The 17,352-nt window shown below is 42.5% G+C and overlaps 1 protein-coding gene across 3 annotated transcripts; it reads right to left on the reverse strand.

The window, feature by feature from the left end:
- Nucleotides 1–3,163: 3,163 nt before the first annotated feature.
- Nucleotides 3,164–16,771, reverse strand: LOC115162223 (BAG family molecular chaperone regulator 5-like). Of its 3 annotated transcripts, none has more exons than XM_029713321.1 (3): nucleotides 16,432–16,771; nucleotides 5,342–6,184; nucleotides 3,164–5,209 (listed from the first exon to the last, which is right to left on the reverse strand). In XM_029713321.1, the coding sequence occupies exons 1-3, from the start codon at nucleotides 16,452–16,454 to the stop codon at nucleotides 4,672–4,674; spliced, it is 1,404 nt and encodes a 467-aa protein (XP_029569181.1). In that variant the 5' UTR covers nucleotides 16,455–16,771; the 3' UTR covers nucleotides 3,164–4,671. The 3 variants fall into 3 exon arrangements, with proteins under 3 accessions (XP_029569181.1, XP_029569180.1, XP_029569182.1); XM_029713320.1 differs by lacking the exon at nucleotides 16,432–16,771 and adding an exon at nucleotides 12,526–13,144; XM_029713322.1 differs by lacking the exon at nucleotides 16,432–16,771 and adding an exon at nucleotides 9,544–9,641.
- Between the last annotated feature and the right edge of the window lie 581 nt (nucleotides 16,772–17,352).

Genomic DNA, 17,352 nt, shown 5'->3' on the forward strand with positions numbered 1-17,352 from the left:
AGGGGTTGAATACATATTACCTTAATTACCTCGTGCTAGCTGTGCCACTAGAGATCCTGGTTCGAGTCCAGGCTCTGTCGCAGCTGGCCGCGACCGGGCGGCCCTCAATTGGCCTAGCGTCGTCCGGGTTAGAGGAGGGTTTGGCCAGGGATGTTCTTGTCCCATCGCTCTCTAGCAACTCCTGTGATGTGTCGGGCGCAATGCACGCTGACATGGTCGCCAGGTGTACGGTGTTTCCTCCGACACATTGGTGCGGCTGGCTTCTGGGTTAGGCGGGCATTGTGTCAGAAGCAGTGCGGCTTGGCTGGGTTTCGGAGGATGCACGGCTCTCGACCTTCGCCTCTCCCGAGTCAATACGGGAGTTGCAAGGATGAATCAAAACTAACTACCTATTTCATACCATGAAATTGTGGAGAAAAGGGGTAAAAGTAAAACAAAATAAGAATTACCTCAACACCGGTACCCCTGTATATAGCCCCGCTATTGTTATTTTACTGCTGCTCTTTAATTATTTGTTATTCTTACCTCTTAATTTTTGGGGGGTATTTTCTTAAAACCGCATTGTTGGTTTAAGGCTTGTAAGCATTTCACCTGTTGTATTCGGCGCATGTGACAAATAAAATTAGATTTAGTTAGATTAATAAATAAGTTATTTATTAATATAGTTATTGATTATGATATTTCTTTTTGAAGGTTAACAGATTACAGTTACGTTTATACATGGAGTTTTTTTTACCTGTCTACTCATATGATAGTGCTGACATGGGAACGGCACGATCCAGGAATAAAATGGAAAAAAATAATAATCTTTACACAAAGAGACACAGGACATCCCCTCCAAAATAAAGAGGGTAATAAAAAGTCTAACAAACCTATTATTGAAGCATTCACATATCATTTCAACCTCAGTGTGCTTTTGTACACATGCATCTTGTATGAAAAACTCAGCAAAGTCTGTCACAATCAACTTAGTCAAAGGAGACTGGAGAAACAGATAGTCAAATTAAAACATTTAATACTGTACCTTAGACACATTCCTGCCATTTGCAAAGTAGGGAAACCAAAATTTTCCACACAGAGTGAGAAACCCAAAATGTGTGCTATATATAAAAATTCAAAATAAAGCAGCTTTGGTACTTAATAAATAAAACATTGTTCTTTGACAAAATTGTACATTCTACCCCTAAAATGTTACATAAATGTGTTGTTTGCTCAACCAACACCGAAGTCATGTTCACATGGATGTAACTGATACATATATAGTTCAGATAGAACACCTCGCACTACTTTCAGATAAGAGCGCTGTTCTATTTTTGCAAGGTTGGGCCCGACGGCTGACACTGATAATGAAGTTGCAGGCAAGGCTACCTCATCACGTTACCATGAGCAACCATGACTGACTCATGTCCGCTACACAGAGAAAGAGGACGAGAATTATAACAGATAGTGTTAGCCTATGATCTGGCCTTCTACTCTTAAAAGGGGTTTGGCTGACAAATGACCCCTTCACACAGGGGTTCCCATCCAACACAACAGACCGCACTGATAGAGCAACAAACAATAATATACTGAAGATACTATAGATATTAGTCAAATTCACCACGATGTACAGTGCATTCGGAAAGTATTCAGAACCCTTCCCCTTATGTTAGCCTTATTCTAAAATGTATTAATTATATGTTTTCCTCAATCTAAACACAACAACCATAATGAAAAAGTGAATAGGTTTTTAGACATAAGTATGTAGACCCTTTGCTATGAGACTCGAAATTGAGCTCAGGTACATCCTGTTTCCATTGATCATCCTTGAGATGTTTCTACAACTTGATTGGAGACCACCTGTGGTAAATTCTATTGATTGGACATTACTTGGAAAGGCACACACACCTGTCTATATAAAGTTCCCACAGTGCAAGTCATAGCAAAAACCAAGCCATGAGGTCTAAGGAATTGTCCGTAGAGTTCCAAGACAGGATTGTATCGAGAGACAGATCTGGTGAAGTGTACCAAAAAAATTCTGCAGCATTGAAGGTCCCCATAATTCTTAAATGGAAGACGTTTGGAACCACCAAGACTCTTCCTACAGCTGGCCGCCTGGCCAAACTGAGCAATCGTGGAAGGGCCTTGGTCAGGGAGGTGACCAAGAACCCGATGGTCACTCTGACAGAGCTCCATAGTTTTCTGTGGAGATGGGAGAACCCTCCAGAAGGACAACCATCTCTGCAGCACTCCAAAAATAATTAGGCCTTTATGGTGGAGTGGCCAGACGGAAGCCACTTAGTAAAAGGCACACGACAGCCCACTTTTGGAGTTTGCCAAAAGGCACCAAAAAGACTCAGACCATGAGAAACAAGAATCTCTGGTCTGATGAAACCAAGATTGAACTCTTTGGCCTGAAAGCCAAGTGTCACGTCTGGAGGAAACCTGGCACCATCCCTACAGTGAAGCATGGTGGTGGCAGCATCATGTTGTGGGGATGTTTTTCAGCGGCAGGGACAAGTCAGGATCGAGGGAAAGATGAACAGAGCAAAGTAGAACGAGACCCTTGATGAAAACCTCTGCAGGACCTTTGCCCCAGTCTAAGGTTCACCTTCCAACAGAACAATGACCCTAAGCACACAGCCAAGACAATGCAGGAGTGGCTTAAGGACACGCCTAAATGTCCTTGAGTGGACCAGCCAGAGCCCGGATTTGAACCCAATCGAACATCTATGGAGACCTGAAAATAGCTGTGCAGCGACGCTCTCCATCCAAACTGACAGAGCTTGAGAGGATCTGCAGAGAATGGGAGAAACTCCCCAAATACAGGTGTGCCAAGCTTGTAGCATCATACCGAAGAAGATTCGAGGCTGTAATGGCTGCCAAAAGTACTTCAACAAAGTACTGAGTAAAGGGTCTGAATACTTATGTAAATGTGATATTTCAGTTTTATATACATTTGCAAAAACGTCTAAAAACCTGTTTTTGCTTTGTCATTATGGGGTATTGTGTGTAGATTGACGATGAAAGAAAAACAATTTAACCCTTTTTAGAATAAGGCTGTAACATAAAAATGTGGAAAAAGTCAAGGGGTGAATACTTTCCGAATACACTGTATATGCCTAGGAAGGAATGAGATTGTGTATGGTTATTGGCAAAGAATGTTACTTCAAATCAACAAAAATTGACAGAATGGAACCTTATTTTGTATTGGTTAGTTTGAGAGAGCATTAAGTTTGCTGTGTGAACACCCCTCCATTGCATGAGGGCCGCACTGAACACAGTGTAATCGAATCATCAGACGACCCATGAGTGTGAAGCTGGATTTCACTGTTTGTTTGCCATATGTTTTTCTATAGCAGCAGAGGAAGGTTTGAATAACCTCAGTCATTTTGAGAGTGTGTGAGTTCTGTGGGAGCTATCTGAGGACTGTTCAAGCTTTGTTAGTGCATAGGGCTATCTGCCAGACATGCCACGGTCAGTTTATAAAGAGCTGTCAGTTGCAGCGCTGAGAATCAGTAAAAAGTGCACATCTCGGAGCGTAAGTGCTCGGGATGGTGAAAAATATGATGAAAAGAAAGGCACAGAGATTTGGGCTTTTTAACTGATAGCTTCCTAACTCTGCTGCAACTCTGCAGAGGTTTTAGACTGCTCTGTCCACTGTGAACACTGTCACCAGCTATAATAATACACACCAAATCAGTGACACTCTACAGGGCTCTCAGACACATTCCTCTGACAATAGAAAGCCACAGACAAAAATAAAATCTAAACCACCTCCACACTGTTTTTCCCCTTCACCAGCCTCGCAAACACACAAGTTACAATAAACATTTAGCGACAAATTACATACAAACAGGGCAATTATCGTGTCCACAAATGTTCATTCTATACAAGGAGGCCTTTAATAACATACCCTCCTATTGACAAATGTTCTCACAGGCCCTTTAACTCTACATCCTCCTTCTCCTCGTTATTGTAGGACTGTGGTTAAAGCCGTAAAGAAGCTCTCCTTTTCATTTGTCATCTGAATGGTTGCCAGCAACAGCTGTGTATGTCCAGGGTTAGGGTAGTTTGCCCCAGAAGTGTTGATTAAAGCATTACCAGGAAGAGACACAGAGCAAATGGAAGTGGAGAAGCAACATGAACAGAGTTAGATCTTGTCTCACAGTACTGATGTAAACTCGGTTCATCTCAGTAAAGAAGTATTTGAGACATCATGTACATCGTTTGGCTGAGTAAATTTACAACTGACCTCCAAAATAATCAAGCTAAACATGGATACCATCGAGATGTAATTAGTCTAGTCCCACTCCTGCTTTTGAAAAACAGACGAAGTGACTAACTACTCTGACCACCACTATAACAGGCTTCAGTGCTTTTGGCCGCAGACTTTGCAACCACAACCCAACAACACTGATCAAAACGCACACAAATACAGTAGATTTCAAAAAGATGCTCTGTAAACTTTAAAAAGCACATTGTATGTCGGAACATTATCCTCCAAATTCTATTTCACAAAAGTGTTCTTGGGTTGCTCCCCCCCCTCCACAAAGAGACGAAAGCGCTGCTGCCGTGCATTCTGGGATTTAGACAATATTTACACACCCAACTCTCTTAGAGCGATGATGCACCAGTTTATATACAATTCCATAGGGCATCCTACAGCTATGTCCAGTCTTTTCCAGTGGATCAGTATTCCCACTCATCTGTCTTCATGTCCAGAAAGCTGAGGATGTTCTGGGCAAACTTGACTGCTTGCTTGCGGGCCACCTTGGTCATCTCGTCGCCCTGTGGGTCGACCGCATCCAGAGCCAGCAGCTGTTTGGTCAGAAGCTCCTCCAGCAGCATGTAGCTCTTGTCGGCCTGCTTGCCATTGAAGCAGAGTACCTGGGCCTGGAGGTCTGACAGGCTGCCCAGGACTATCCACACAGCCCTGTGTTGTGAGGGCTCATTGGGGCTGGGCTGGCGGCAGATCAGGGCCTCACGGAGGTCCAGGAAGGTGATGACAGCCTGGACCTCCAGCACGGCACGCCGCCGGGCTTCACGGATACAGGGGTTACGGGCTGTGTCTACCTGGTCCAGATGTGTGAGGAGACTCTGGAGCTCAGGCTTAGGCCTGAAGAGGTCGCCCACCCCACAGTGTCGCAGGACTTCCCCCTGCAGCTGGCCCACCCGACCACGCACCGCCTCAATCTGACGGATAGAGTCATTTTGCCCCAAGTCATACCTGAGGAAAAATATATACAACACAATCACATTTTTGAGCCAAGTTGTATCTGAAAGCATGTACACACGCATACTGTATTTCCCTTCTGTATTATTACTCCAGAGCGTTTGTAATTCTAGTAAAGCTGAGTACCTGCGCGTATCGTCTCCCTCTCCCTCCAGGTCCAGGTGTTTGAGCAGGCTGTTGATCTCCTCCACCACCTGTTTGCGGTAGTTTCTAACTGCTGCATTCCCCGACACATCCAGGGCATCCAGCTCCACTAGGAGCTCAGTGAGCACGCGGGAGAGGTGGGCACAGCTATCCCTCCCACTCAGCCCCATCAGCAGTGCCACGAGCTGGCTGCGCGCCCCACTCACATGCACCATCACCTGGTTGATCCTCTGCACGGCCACGTGCGTGTCTTCCGACAGGGGAAGGGTCTGCTGGCGCGTGCGACCCTCGATTATGTCCTGCACAGCACACAGTCGTGTCAGGGCCCGGTAGCGAGCCTTGCGGAGGGGCACCCTCCCTCCTGTCTTCACCTGGGTGAGCCTCAGTATCAGCTCCTGCACGGCGTCCACCAGCTCATCACTGATCTCTGCTGTGCCCCCGGCCCGCTGAGGCTCCACCACACCCTGCTCCACCAGCCTCTGGGCCTCCCTGCTCAGCTCCTCGATGGCCAGGCGGGACGGGTGGGTGGCGTTCTCCTCCAGGTAGCGCAACAGCCCCTCTACTTCCTGGGCTGCTCTCTTGCGTGCCCCCTGTAGGTCTGCCCTGCCCTCCGTGTCCACCTGGTCCACTTCCAGGAGCAGCTGGGTCAGCTCGCGCTCCAGCCGCCGGTACTCCCGCTCGTTCTTTAGCCCGCTGAAGGTGCACACTTGAGGGCCCAGAGACTGAACCTCCCGCTGGACCTCATAGAGCCTATTCATGGCTGGGTGCTGCTGCTGGCTACCATGGTCCATCCTCTTCCCACCATCAAAGGGCTTCCCAAACAGGCTGCAAATAAGGCACAGCACAAATATATTAACAAAAGTTCTAAGCTAAAACACATTGATCTACAGTCTGATTGGCTCAAACACATTAAGGAAAGAAATTATACAAATGACCTTTTTAACAAAGCACACCTGTTAATTGAAATGCATTCCAGGTGACTACCTCATGAAACTGGTTGAGAGAATACCAAGAGTGTGCAAAGCTGTCATCAAGGCAAAGGGTGGCTGCTTTGAAGAATCTCAAATATATTTCAACTTTTTTGGTTACTACATGATTCCATACGTGTTATTTCACAGGTTTTGATGTCTTCACTATTATTCTACAAGGTGGAAAATAGTAAAAATAAAGAAAAACCCTTGAATGAGTAGGTGTCCAAACTTTTCACTGGTACTGTGTGTGTGTATATATATATATATATATATATATATATATATATATATATATATATATATATATATAAAAAAATTGTTCAACCTTAAAATAGGAAAACATTAAGAAGAAAAACAAAGCTCCAGTATGAGGCTTGTCCAATTCCATATGTTAGGCCAGGTGTCCTTGTTTCCATGATGTAATGTTGACCTAAGGCAGTGGCGATCGGTGCAGTTCAAGATGAGGGAGGACAATATTTTTATGAGCATGACTGTCATTCATATTCCATTCACCCAGCGCAATGTAACATGGCTAGGTTTAGGCTACTACATGACACTAGAATTGTCCCTACACCCATCATGAGGTTGCTACAACCTAGCCTATGATTGAAAGTGACACATTCAATACCGCTTTGCACACTTGCCTGCATCTAGCTAATCTAGGGTGTAATCATTAGTCCAACAGTTGCAAACGAGAGTTTCTATTGGACAAATTCAGGTATGTTTATCCTCGTTTAGTTTGTTTCCGTTTAACTCGTTGAGGATAGGGGGCAGTATTTTCACGGCCGGATGAAAAAACGTACCCAAATTAAACTGGTTACTACTCTTGCCCAGAAACTACAATATGCATATTATTAGTAGATTTGGATAGAAAACACTCTGAAGTTTCTAAAACTGTTTGAATGGTGTCTGTGAGTATAACAGAACACATATGGCAGGCAAAAACCTGAGAAAAATTCAACCAGGAAGTGGAGGATCTGAGAATTGTAGTTCTTTCTAGTCCCTTTCAAAACTACAGTGTCTGTGGGGTCACGTTGCACTTCCTAAGGCTTCCATTGGCTGTCAAAAGCCTTCAGAAAGTTGTTTCATCTGTCTCCTGTTACTGGGCAGATGATAGGAGCTCAGGCACTGAGTGGACTGCCTGGGGACAAAGGGATTGGATATGCGCGGTCCCGTGAGCAAGCTGTTCCTTCTTTTTCTCCTTGAATGAATACGCTATTGTCCGGTTGGAATATTAGCGCAATTTTACGTTAAAAATACCATAAAGATTGATTTTAAACAACGTTTGACATGCTTCTAAGTACGGTAATGGAACATTTTGACGTTTTGTGTCTCGAATTACGCTCGCACATCATGCCTTTGGATAGTGACCTGAACGCACAAACAAAACAGAGGTATTTGGACATAAATATGGATTATTTCGAACAAAAACAACATTTCTTGTGGAAGTAGCAGTCCTGGGAGTGCATTCTGACGAAGATCAGCAAAGGTAAGATACTATTTATAATACTAATTCTGAGTTTAGGTGACCCCGATCTTGGCGGGTGTCTGTATAGCTTGCTGTGATGGCGAGCTATGTACTCAGAATATTGAAAAATGTTCCATTACCGTACTTAGAAGCATGTCAAACGCTGTTTAAAATCAATCTTTATAGTATTTTTTACGTAAAATTGCAATAATATTCCAACCGGACAATAGCACATTCATTCAAGAAGAAAAAGAAGGAGGAGCGCACTCGCGGGACCGAGCATATCCAATCCCTTTGTTGCCAGGCAGACCACTCAGTAACTGAGCTCCTATTATCTGCCCAGTGACAGGAAAATTCTCAAACCACTTTCTGAAGGCTTTAGACAGCCAATGGAAGCCTTAGGAAGTGCAACGTCACCCCACAGACACTGTAGCTTCGATAGAGAATCAAAAGAAGAACTACAATTCTCAGACTTTCCACTTCCTGCTTGGAATTTTCTCAGGTTTTTGCCTGCCATATGAGTTCTGTTAGACACCATTCAAACAGTTTTAGAAACTTCAGAGTGTTTTCTATTCAAATCTACTAATAATATGCATATTCTAGTTTCTGGGCCAGAGTAGTAACCTGTTTAAATTGGGTACGTTTTTCATCCGGCCGTGAAAATACTGCCCCCTAGCCCCTAGAGGTTAAAGGAAAAAGCTTCTTCCAGTTCGTGGTGAGTAATTGCTGTTCTGATGTCCTGAAGTGATTTTCGGTCATAAGAGATGGTAGCAGCAACATTATGTACAAAATAAGTTAAACACACACAAAAAAAAAAAGATATATAGCAGTTGGTTAGGAACATGTAAAACGTCAGCCATCCTCTTCGGCGTCATCTTATCATCCGCAGTTACATCGGCGGGCCCCAGTGGCAATGAACTAATAAAACCAAAAGCTTACCTTGACTTGGAAGAGTTCCAGTGTTGGATAGCCATAACTAGCTAGCTAACATAGCATCCCTCTCTGTTTGAGCCTGGTGTTTAAGTAGGCTAAACTAGCAAGCTGCATTCGCTGGCTAAGTGAGAAACAAAATACAACTAAATATCTCTTGCTTCTCCATTTTTTAAGAAATGAAGTTGTTCAAAACTGTTCAACTATGCACTGCAGTGCTAGCTGGCTGTAGCTTATGCTTTCAGTACCAGATTCATTCTCAGATCCTTTGATTAGGTGGACAACATTTGAATATTTAATTATAGTTTTATCTAAAAAGGATAACTTTAATGTTTCACTATTTTGTAAAATATTTTTTATATTTTACAAAATAAAAACAAGCAGCCTTTGTCCACTTATTTCCTCAAATGAACAATGAGCTACTGGAAGTTAAGTGTACAATCCTAATTTGTTAGTGACCGCTTAACCAACAAGAACCAGGCAGGCATGACCTAAAAACAGGCAATACATTAATTCAACTTTCAATGATAACACTAGCATGACAATCATTCAACTCATTACTGAACGTAGGCTATAGATCTAGGCTCAGTGCCGGCTAGTATTTCAGCTGTCCAATGAACACCACTGAACTAAGTCTAGTTACTGCAACGACAACAAAGCTGTTTTAACACCCCAGGTCAGAAATAACCATAATCGAGTTACATTCTTCAGAGAATGTCTGACCTGACAAAAAAAGGGCACCCCACAGAATTAATTCCCTCACTCAAAGATGACTGTTGGCATAATTGTATCAAATAGTCAACATCACTACTTACAAAAACTCCAGAGGGAATGAATAATATCAAGCTGGCTCCGGTAAGAGAACACACCAGTAGCCTAAATTCTGTGCAATCGGCATCCAGGCTCCAGACACAGCAGATTGGGAGGCTGTCAAATTATTTACTGCCGCTGTTCCACAGTGATGTGTCTGTGATGTCACAATATACAGGGCATTCTTCTCATTCTTAAAGAGAGTTTGTAAATTCACTCGGTCTATCTACTCCGATTTTAGAGCACTCTCGTCTGAGTGTGCCAGAGCTCAGAATAACTGATTAAATTTACGAACGAGCAACACCCGTTGAATATGACCGGGTTCAGTAAACGGCAGCAATTTTTTTTATTAAGTGGTTGCCAGTAGCACAGTTATAGTCACCAACGCTCTAGACAACATGAAAACCGCCTTACCGGCTCTGCTGGGGCGAGTAACATGGTCAGAGTGAGGCGTTCTCATTTGTGTCTGAAAGTAGCTAGCAAGTTAGCTTGGGTGCTTGACTGCCGTTGTGAGGTCAGAACGCTCGGATCAACCCTACTCTTCAGCCAGAGCGTCCAGTGTGTGCTCTGAATGGTCCGAGAACAAAACACTCTGAATTTACAAATGGACAATCTGAACTCTGGCACTCCAGAGTGAATATATGAATGCACCCAGTGTGTAACTGTTATGACCGTATGTTGGGGGTTTTCCAAAGGGGATTATGGTGAGAAAGAGTGCCGATTGAGCAGTCATTTTGGGTTACCAGGGTCCATTTAAACCATAGTCAGACAGAAATGTTTTCTTTCGGACTATTGGTAACATTGCAATACCATTCAGATAATAAACCCAAATCAGAAGCCTAAAATACTGTCGGTGTGACAGTTTATAGCAGGGGTGGGCAAATGTTTAAAAAAAAAAAAATGTTTTAATCAATTTCCAGGGGCCTCCCGAGAGTCACTACAGACCCGGGTTCGATCCCAGGCTGTGTCACAGCTGGCCGTGACTGGGAGACCCATGAGGCGGCGCACAATTGGCCCAGCATCGTCCGGGTTAGGAGAGGGTTTGGCAGGCAGAGATTTCCTTGTCCCATCGCGCACTAGCAACTCCTGTGGCGGGCCAGGCACAATGCACGCTGACACGGTCGTCAGGTGTACAGTGTTTCCTCCGACACATTGGTGCTGCTGGCTTCCGGGTTAAGTGGGCATTGTGTCAAGAAGCAGTGCGGCTTGGCTGGGTCGTGTTTCGGATGACGCACGGCTCTCGAACTTCGCCTCTCCCGAGTCCATACAGGAGTTGCAGCGATGGGACAAGACTGTAACTACCAATTGAATACTACGAAATTTAGGAGAAAAAAGGGGTGTAAAAAAAGAATAAGTGCCCGGCGGGTCGTACTTTGCACCCCCATTGGTCTATAGCCTAAACCTATCTTTAGTGTTGCCTCAGGAGAGCCATTGGAAAAAGTTGAGACAATTTAGGCCTAGGGTCTATAGTATTACCCTATTCACACACATTTGTCAGAAAGGACAACAAGTAGCCTGTAACTGAGGGTTAACAGAAAAATTAAAGACAACAGGCCTCATGGGAGAGAATCAGACACTTAGCCACTAGGTTACTTGTCTTTTGAATTAAAGGCCAATTGCTGTCAAAATTCAGTTTTTCATGTGTTTTATGTCATATTGTACAACAAGTAATGAAACTAACACTGTAAAAGTGTGAAACTATTTGATCAGTGTTATTTCCTGATTGTTTTTCAACCAGCAACTATCTACACAGGACCTTCAAATCAGCCTGTTTGCATGGGTGGGAGTCTCTGCTTTTCTGGTGACAGGCAATTTTTGTACATTTTTAAAATGACAAAATAAAACAGTAAGATACTTAATTGTTAACCAGAAAGGGAGATGTGACATTGTGATATGACATTGATATAAAAACAGCTGCATTGGGCAATAACAAAGAGGTTTCCAAACCTCTGCCATAACCGCTAGTTTTTATTTTTCCTCATCCCCACTCAGACCACTCCCAGTCAGTCCAAGATAAATTCTTGATTGAGAAACAGTTTTTGCTCAAAAGCTACTTTTGCCATTTTAATGGAAATCCATTACAATGAGGAACTTAATTGTTACCCAGAAATAGCTACATTGGGCCTTTAATATAAATCAGACACTAGTTAGAAAGACCATCTCAGACAATACTGTGTTGCTATTGTACTTCTATCTAAAAGAATGGTGACGACCATGGGCCGAATCCACTCAATTGACAAGTAGACTTTCATAACAAAATCCTATTGGCAGGAGTGCATGACTACACATTACACAACCACCAAAAACATTGTTTATGCTTGGTGTTGAATAAAACTGCCTACGTTTAATTTTGATGTCAGTTTAGGATGAGCAAGGAGCCTAAATAAAACTAAAATGGCTAGTCAAGCCTCCCAGATGTTTAGGGAGGAGACAGACATTGTTATGGCATCCTGGTTTTGGAGAGGGCTCCAATCCAGGATGCTACCAACAAATGCCCCTTTTGTGGACACAATGGGGCAAGGCTACCTGTGAGGCCAACCGCTTACAAATAAAAAATTGCCTGACATAGAACCCGACCCGAAAGAACACATCAAAATTGAGGTCTCCTTAGGGCTACCAACTTGACTTATACGTTTACGTAGTGTATTTATGTATTGATACCTGTAGTCTAGAATTGATTAACATAGTGTACGGTGATGTTCCATGTCTGACAGACCCCATTCTCCAAAAAGCGTTCTAGAACAGTCCCTCTTCAAACACGCAGCAACCCACTGAGCAAAGAAATACTGTTCATACATAATAGTTCTACATACCTACAAAGGGCTTTAAGCATTGTCATTGTAAGCAGACACTCTAATCATTTAGGCTTGCTGTGCTGCCACTATCTCTCAAACAAAACGCATTTTCAATCTGCCAGTTTCCTGTTTCAATGTAACAAACGCCAGCAATGTCTCACTACCTTCCCAGCTGCGCATGAAATGTCTCACCTTTTCAAAGCGCCAAAGACATTTGCGCACATTTCTAAAGATGTCCGTTTCCATCAGCTAACCAACTATGATCATACGCGCTGTAGTGTGTAATCCAAATGAATATTGTTTGTCTTTATGTAGCTATGCCGGCTATATCGTTTTCAATGGCTGATTCACCTCGGTACAGTACTGTCGTACAGCATTAAGCACTGCGTGCGGTGTCGCCCCTCCCAAGCACCTATTCAGAGGGTTTGTTCACGCGCGTCATAAACTAGTCTTCAGTGAACTGTAAAACGGGATCGTGGTCATATTTTAGTACAATACGTTGTAACTTGTAATCACTATTAAACACAATTACATTCTATTTACATGGGCTATGTCAAGCATTTGGCATCTCTACCATTGAACTACAAAAGAAGATCTCTACTTGGCACCTGGCAGCAAGTTGAGACCAACTGGTGCTGCTGGAATACCACTATGATAAAGATTCAATTTTCACCACTGTGTCATGCATTGCCAACTTCCATATCCATGAAGAGTATTTTAGAGATAAGCCTGCCTATACACAAAATTGATTAGTTCAGGGGCTTAAACTCATGAGAATATAACAATACATCATTTTCAGCCAGAAGTGTATAGCCCTAGAACAGACAAAAATAATTTAGTGATGGTCAGCTATGACATGTACAATCTGTAAATTTGGCCATGATTCATAACCAACAACTGGCAACGGTGTGGAACACATTGTGGGGACTGTGGAGGATGGTTGGCCACTGAATAAACCGATAACCTGGGTCCCCTACTTATGCAGGGGTCACTTTAGAGTTTAGAAATCTGCATTTTCAAAATGCAGACCATCAATATATTTGCATTTTAAACCCTTTCACTTGTGTTTCATATCGAAAGTCCGTTGTTTTGCTTCAAGAGTGATCAGGTGCATGCAACAATAGTATTCCTTCACAGAAAATACATTTGTGCAGTGGTCACCAACCTTTTCTAAGGCAAGATCACTGAGTCAAAATGCAAGCCGACATCTACCGCTAAGATTTTTTTAACAAAACGTAAGCCTATGCAACATTAACCTATTAAAAACAGTACTGTACCAATGTGGTTCGTGCAGTAGGCTATAGGCCCAATACATTAGACGCATATTGGCTTTACATGAATTGCCCTGCCATTTAAAAAAATATATAAATATATATATATATATACACTGCTCAAAAAAATAAAGGGAACACTTAAACAATACAATGTAAAATTTCTAAATTTGAGGTTGGCTCTATGATTTCACCGGTAATAGATCAGTTGTTGTATTACTTGTGAGGCACAGCTGAGTGAGAATATATTTCAATAATTAGCTTTTTATTGTATTGGGCTGATGGTGCTTGCATCTGATGGTCAGTCTCAGCGGAGGGCAGCAGACTCAGGGTTCGCCTCTAAATGTCCCTCCACTCTCCCCTTCTTTCACTGACATTGTCCCTTTTTGGTCAATGTCTTCCAGCTGATAGCTTAAGTCGCACCGCATTATTTCTGCCTCATGCACAAATTCATGTTCTCACTCCTGTGAACAGAGAAAGTGAAATATTCCTAGATAAAAAAGACTCAAACTGCTAATAATAACAGTGCACGCCTATCGATACACTTTCCTACACATTCATTATAGCTGCTGTGCGGGTTGTAGCGCAAGTGGAAGTAAGAAAATGCTAATTTTATGGCTTATAAGTGTTGACAGTGATGAGTAAAAACATGTCATAGTTTCAAAAAAGTTTTGAAATCTCACAGTATCAACTTTACTTTAGCTTTATTTTACGCCTGTTACATTACTGCAGACTTGGTAATCTGCAGGTTCGTCTCAAACTAGATTTAACATAGTAATTAGTATATGTTATGTTTGGTATGGTTACATAAAACAGGTTGCGAGTTCCAATCTCATCACGGACAACTTTAGCATTTTAGCAACGTTTTAACTCCTTTACATGTTAGCTAACCCTTCCCCTAAAGCCCTTTAACCTAACTACTAACCATAACCCTAGTCCTATTATTTTTTATTTAGCCATAACCCCTAGCCTAGCTAATGTTAGCCAGCAAGCTAACGTTAGCTACCTAGCTAGAATTCGTAACATATACTGTATGTTTTGCAAATTTGTAACACATTGTACATTTTGAAAATTCAGAACATACAATACGAAGTGTAATTCATAACACACGAAACGGGTGATGGACATCCACAAATTAATACAAACCAAACAAAACACGACATATCATACTAAATGGAGTCTCGAATATACGCACAGAATAATATGAAACGCTCTGAGACCAGAATAATAGGAAATCCTCAGACCATCCGATTGGCCAGCGGTAGACCTATAGTGCATTTGATTTGTTCTCCAGGAAGGCAGTGTTTGTGCATTCAGACACATGAAATGGTTCAAAATGGGAACAATTCACCTACCAACACCGCGAGAGGAATACATTAAAATAGGAACGCAAGAATAACGTTATCCTTAAGTTTTTTACAGAAATGTTTGGCGATAAACTAGAAATGCCTTGGCGATCGACCGATTGGTGACCACTGCATGAGTGCAACACATTCGGCAGAAAATAACTTAATTTTCATCAGATGACAACAGAAGGGCAACGCTATTTGGTTAGCAGCCACACAAGTAAATGAGCTTAGCCTACAATGAAAAAGCAATAATTTTTGTAAAGAAGATACATGGCCATCATATTTCTAATGTTTATCATAAAGTATGTAGCCAGCTACATATTCTAATGTTTAGCTTAAGTTAATCTTGCATTTTACAGGAGAAAAGCAGCTACACATCTCCTTTGTTAATTATCATTCGAGTGGAGAAATGCAACTGAAGCACAAAATTTGTCTGATGCCGAGCAGAAATTACAAGAAACATTTTAGATTTGCGTTTACAAAACACAGAAAATATATCTTGCTATTTTCTTTGCCTGAAAAACAAAATTTTGCATTAACGAGACCCACGTTATGGTGTGCAATTTCATATTTAGCCAATATTTGTAACATTGTGAACCTGGATAGGTCCCGGGTGTCTTCTACGTTGGCTGCCTACTGAATGTGAGATGGTGTGACCCTGGCCAATGGTCATATTTGTAAACACTATGACCAGTGGTACAGTGGAGGGTAAATGCACCACGATCAGCTTAAGCCACCTATTTTTCTGCAACTACATCACTAACTGTGACTTTATAGCTAGCCCCTATCTCAAAGGATCATCTACAGGCCTAGTAGACCTCAATCTGAGGCACCTGGGGGGGTTCTTTCCCCCCTTAGAACAGCTCATAATCATGGGTCGTGTTCAGTAGTACAACACAGCCAACTATATTTTCTTATTGGACAAATTCATGCAGTTGTGAGCAATAAGTCACCCCGCTTTCATATTGCTGAGTCTACATTTAAAAGACACAGGGCCCCATTCGAATTCCTTTAAAAAGTGCACTTTTCCTTCCTCAGTAATCACTGATGCCATGATTGGACACTGGTGAAAGCAAGGGCTCCACCAGATGGCTTTCAATTGCCCAGTCATTTCGAAATTCGAATCAGTAAATGAAGGGGGAAGGAAATACTACTTTTTGTAGAGTTCCAACGGGACCCCAGTTGTTGGAGGACAATGAAGCCTCTTTGGGCCAGGGGCACTGCTGGTCAACAAGGGACTCCCAGTCACTGGTCCCCTGACTGACACCATAATGTCAGCCGAAGTGCAATAAATCCACATATATTAATGAAATCATCAATGTAACGTCAAAAAAAATAATTGTATTTTATGTACAAGCTAAATGTAGGCTAGCTAACGTCATAGAAATCCAAACGGTGCTAGGTAAATACATTTGATAATAAATACACATAATAAACTGTACGGAATATATGATAAGCTGACATGCCCGTATTCTTACCTGCATAACCAACGTACAGCCATAGTATTGAAGAGATGGATACAATACTAAACATTACAACGCACAACCACAAACTGAGGTGTAGATAGCTACTAGCTGGCTAGCAAGACATTTTCACAAGGGGGTTGGAATGGGAGGAATGCCCCCGGCGTGACAGGCTGGCCAAGCGGGATCATAATGACCACATTTTTAATTATGAAAAGGCTTGTTAGGCGTTTAATTCGATACACATGCGGACAATGCAAACGGATACTATTACATAGGGCTGCCGCAGACAAAGGGTTCTGTTACAGAATTTGACAAAGTAATCCGAGAGCAATGCTGAATCGGTGTTATACGTTGGTCGTCCAACCTAATTTCAATACAGGAAGTACGTGGACCGTCCTCAGTCAGGTGGTATCTGTGCAAGTTGGCCACACCTATAGCTCCGTGACTAACACTAACTTCGAGTCGGATAGTCGGAGCTCCAGACAAATGCCCGAGTTTCCGCCTTGAATTTTGACTTGGATGAACATTCAAAACGATTTTTCCTTCTTTTTCCCAGTTGTCTTGAAAGCACTGAAGTCAGAGATTTCCGAGTTCCCAGTTGTTTTGAACGCGTTCTAACGCCAACTATGAAACAAGGGATGATACCAGTGGAGGCTGCTGAGGGGAGGATGGCTCATAATAATGGTCGGAATGGAGTTAATGGAATGGTAGCAAACATACCATTCCATTCATCCCATTCTGGCAATAATACTCCGTTCCAGCAATTATTATGAGCTGTCCTCCCCTCAGCAGCATTCACTTGTTGATACCTAACTCTTATACCTAAACCTGGTAAAGACAAGATATACACAATATAGACAATCTGCGCCCTGAGACATTACTTTATGTAGATTGCAATGTGTTTACCCATGTGATTGCTAACAGAATGAAAGA

The sequence above is a fragment of the Salmo trutta genome, chromosome 25 (assembly GCF_901001165.1).
Source record: "Salmo trutta chromosome 25, fSalTru1.1, whole genome shotgun sequence".
NCBI classification, from domain to species: Eukaryota; Metazoa; Chordata; class Actinopteri; order Salmoniformes; family Salmonidae; genus Salmo; species Salmo trutta.

Bases quoted from the DNA above. Each gene is read 5' to 3' on its own strand.
- LOC115162223 (XM_029713320.1), bottom strand. From the start codon at position 12,557: ATGTGCGCAAATGTCTTTGGCGCTTTGAAAAG. The intron at 6,185-12,525 runs GTGAGACATTTC...CCTTATTTGCAG, and splicing joins GTCTTTGGCGCTTTGAAAAG to CCTGTTTGGGAAGCCCTTTG. The intron at 5,210-5,341 runs GTACTCAGCTTT...ATTTTTCCTCAG, and splicing joins GAGGGAGACGATACGCGCAG to GTATGACTTGGGGCAAAATG.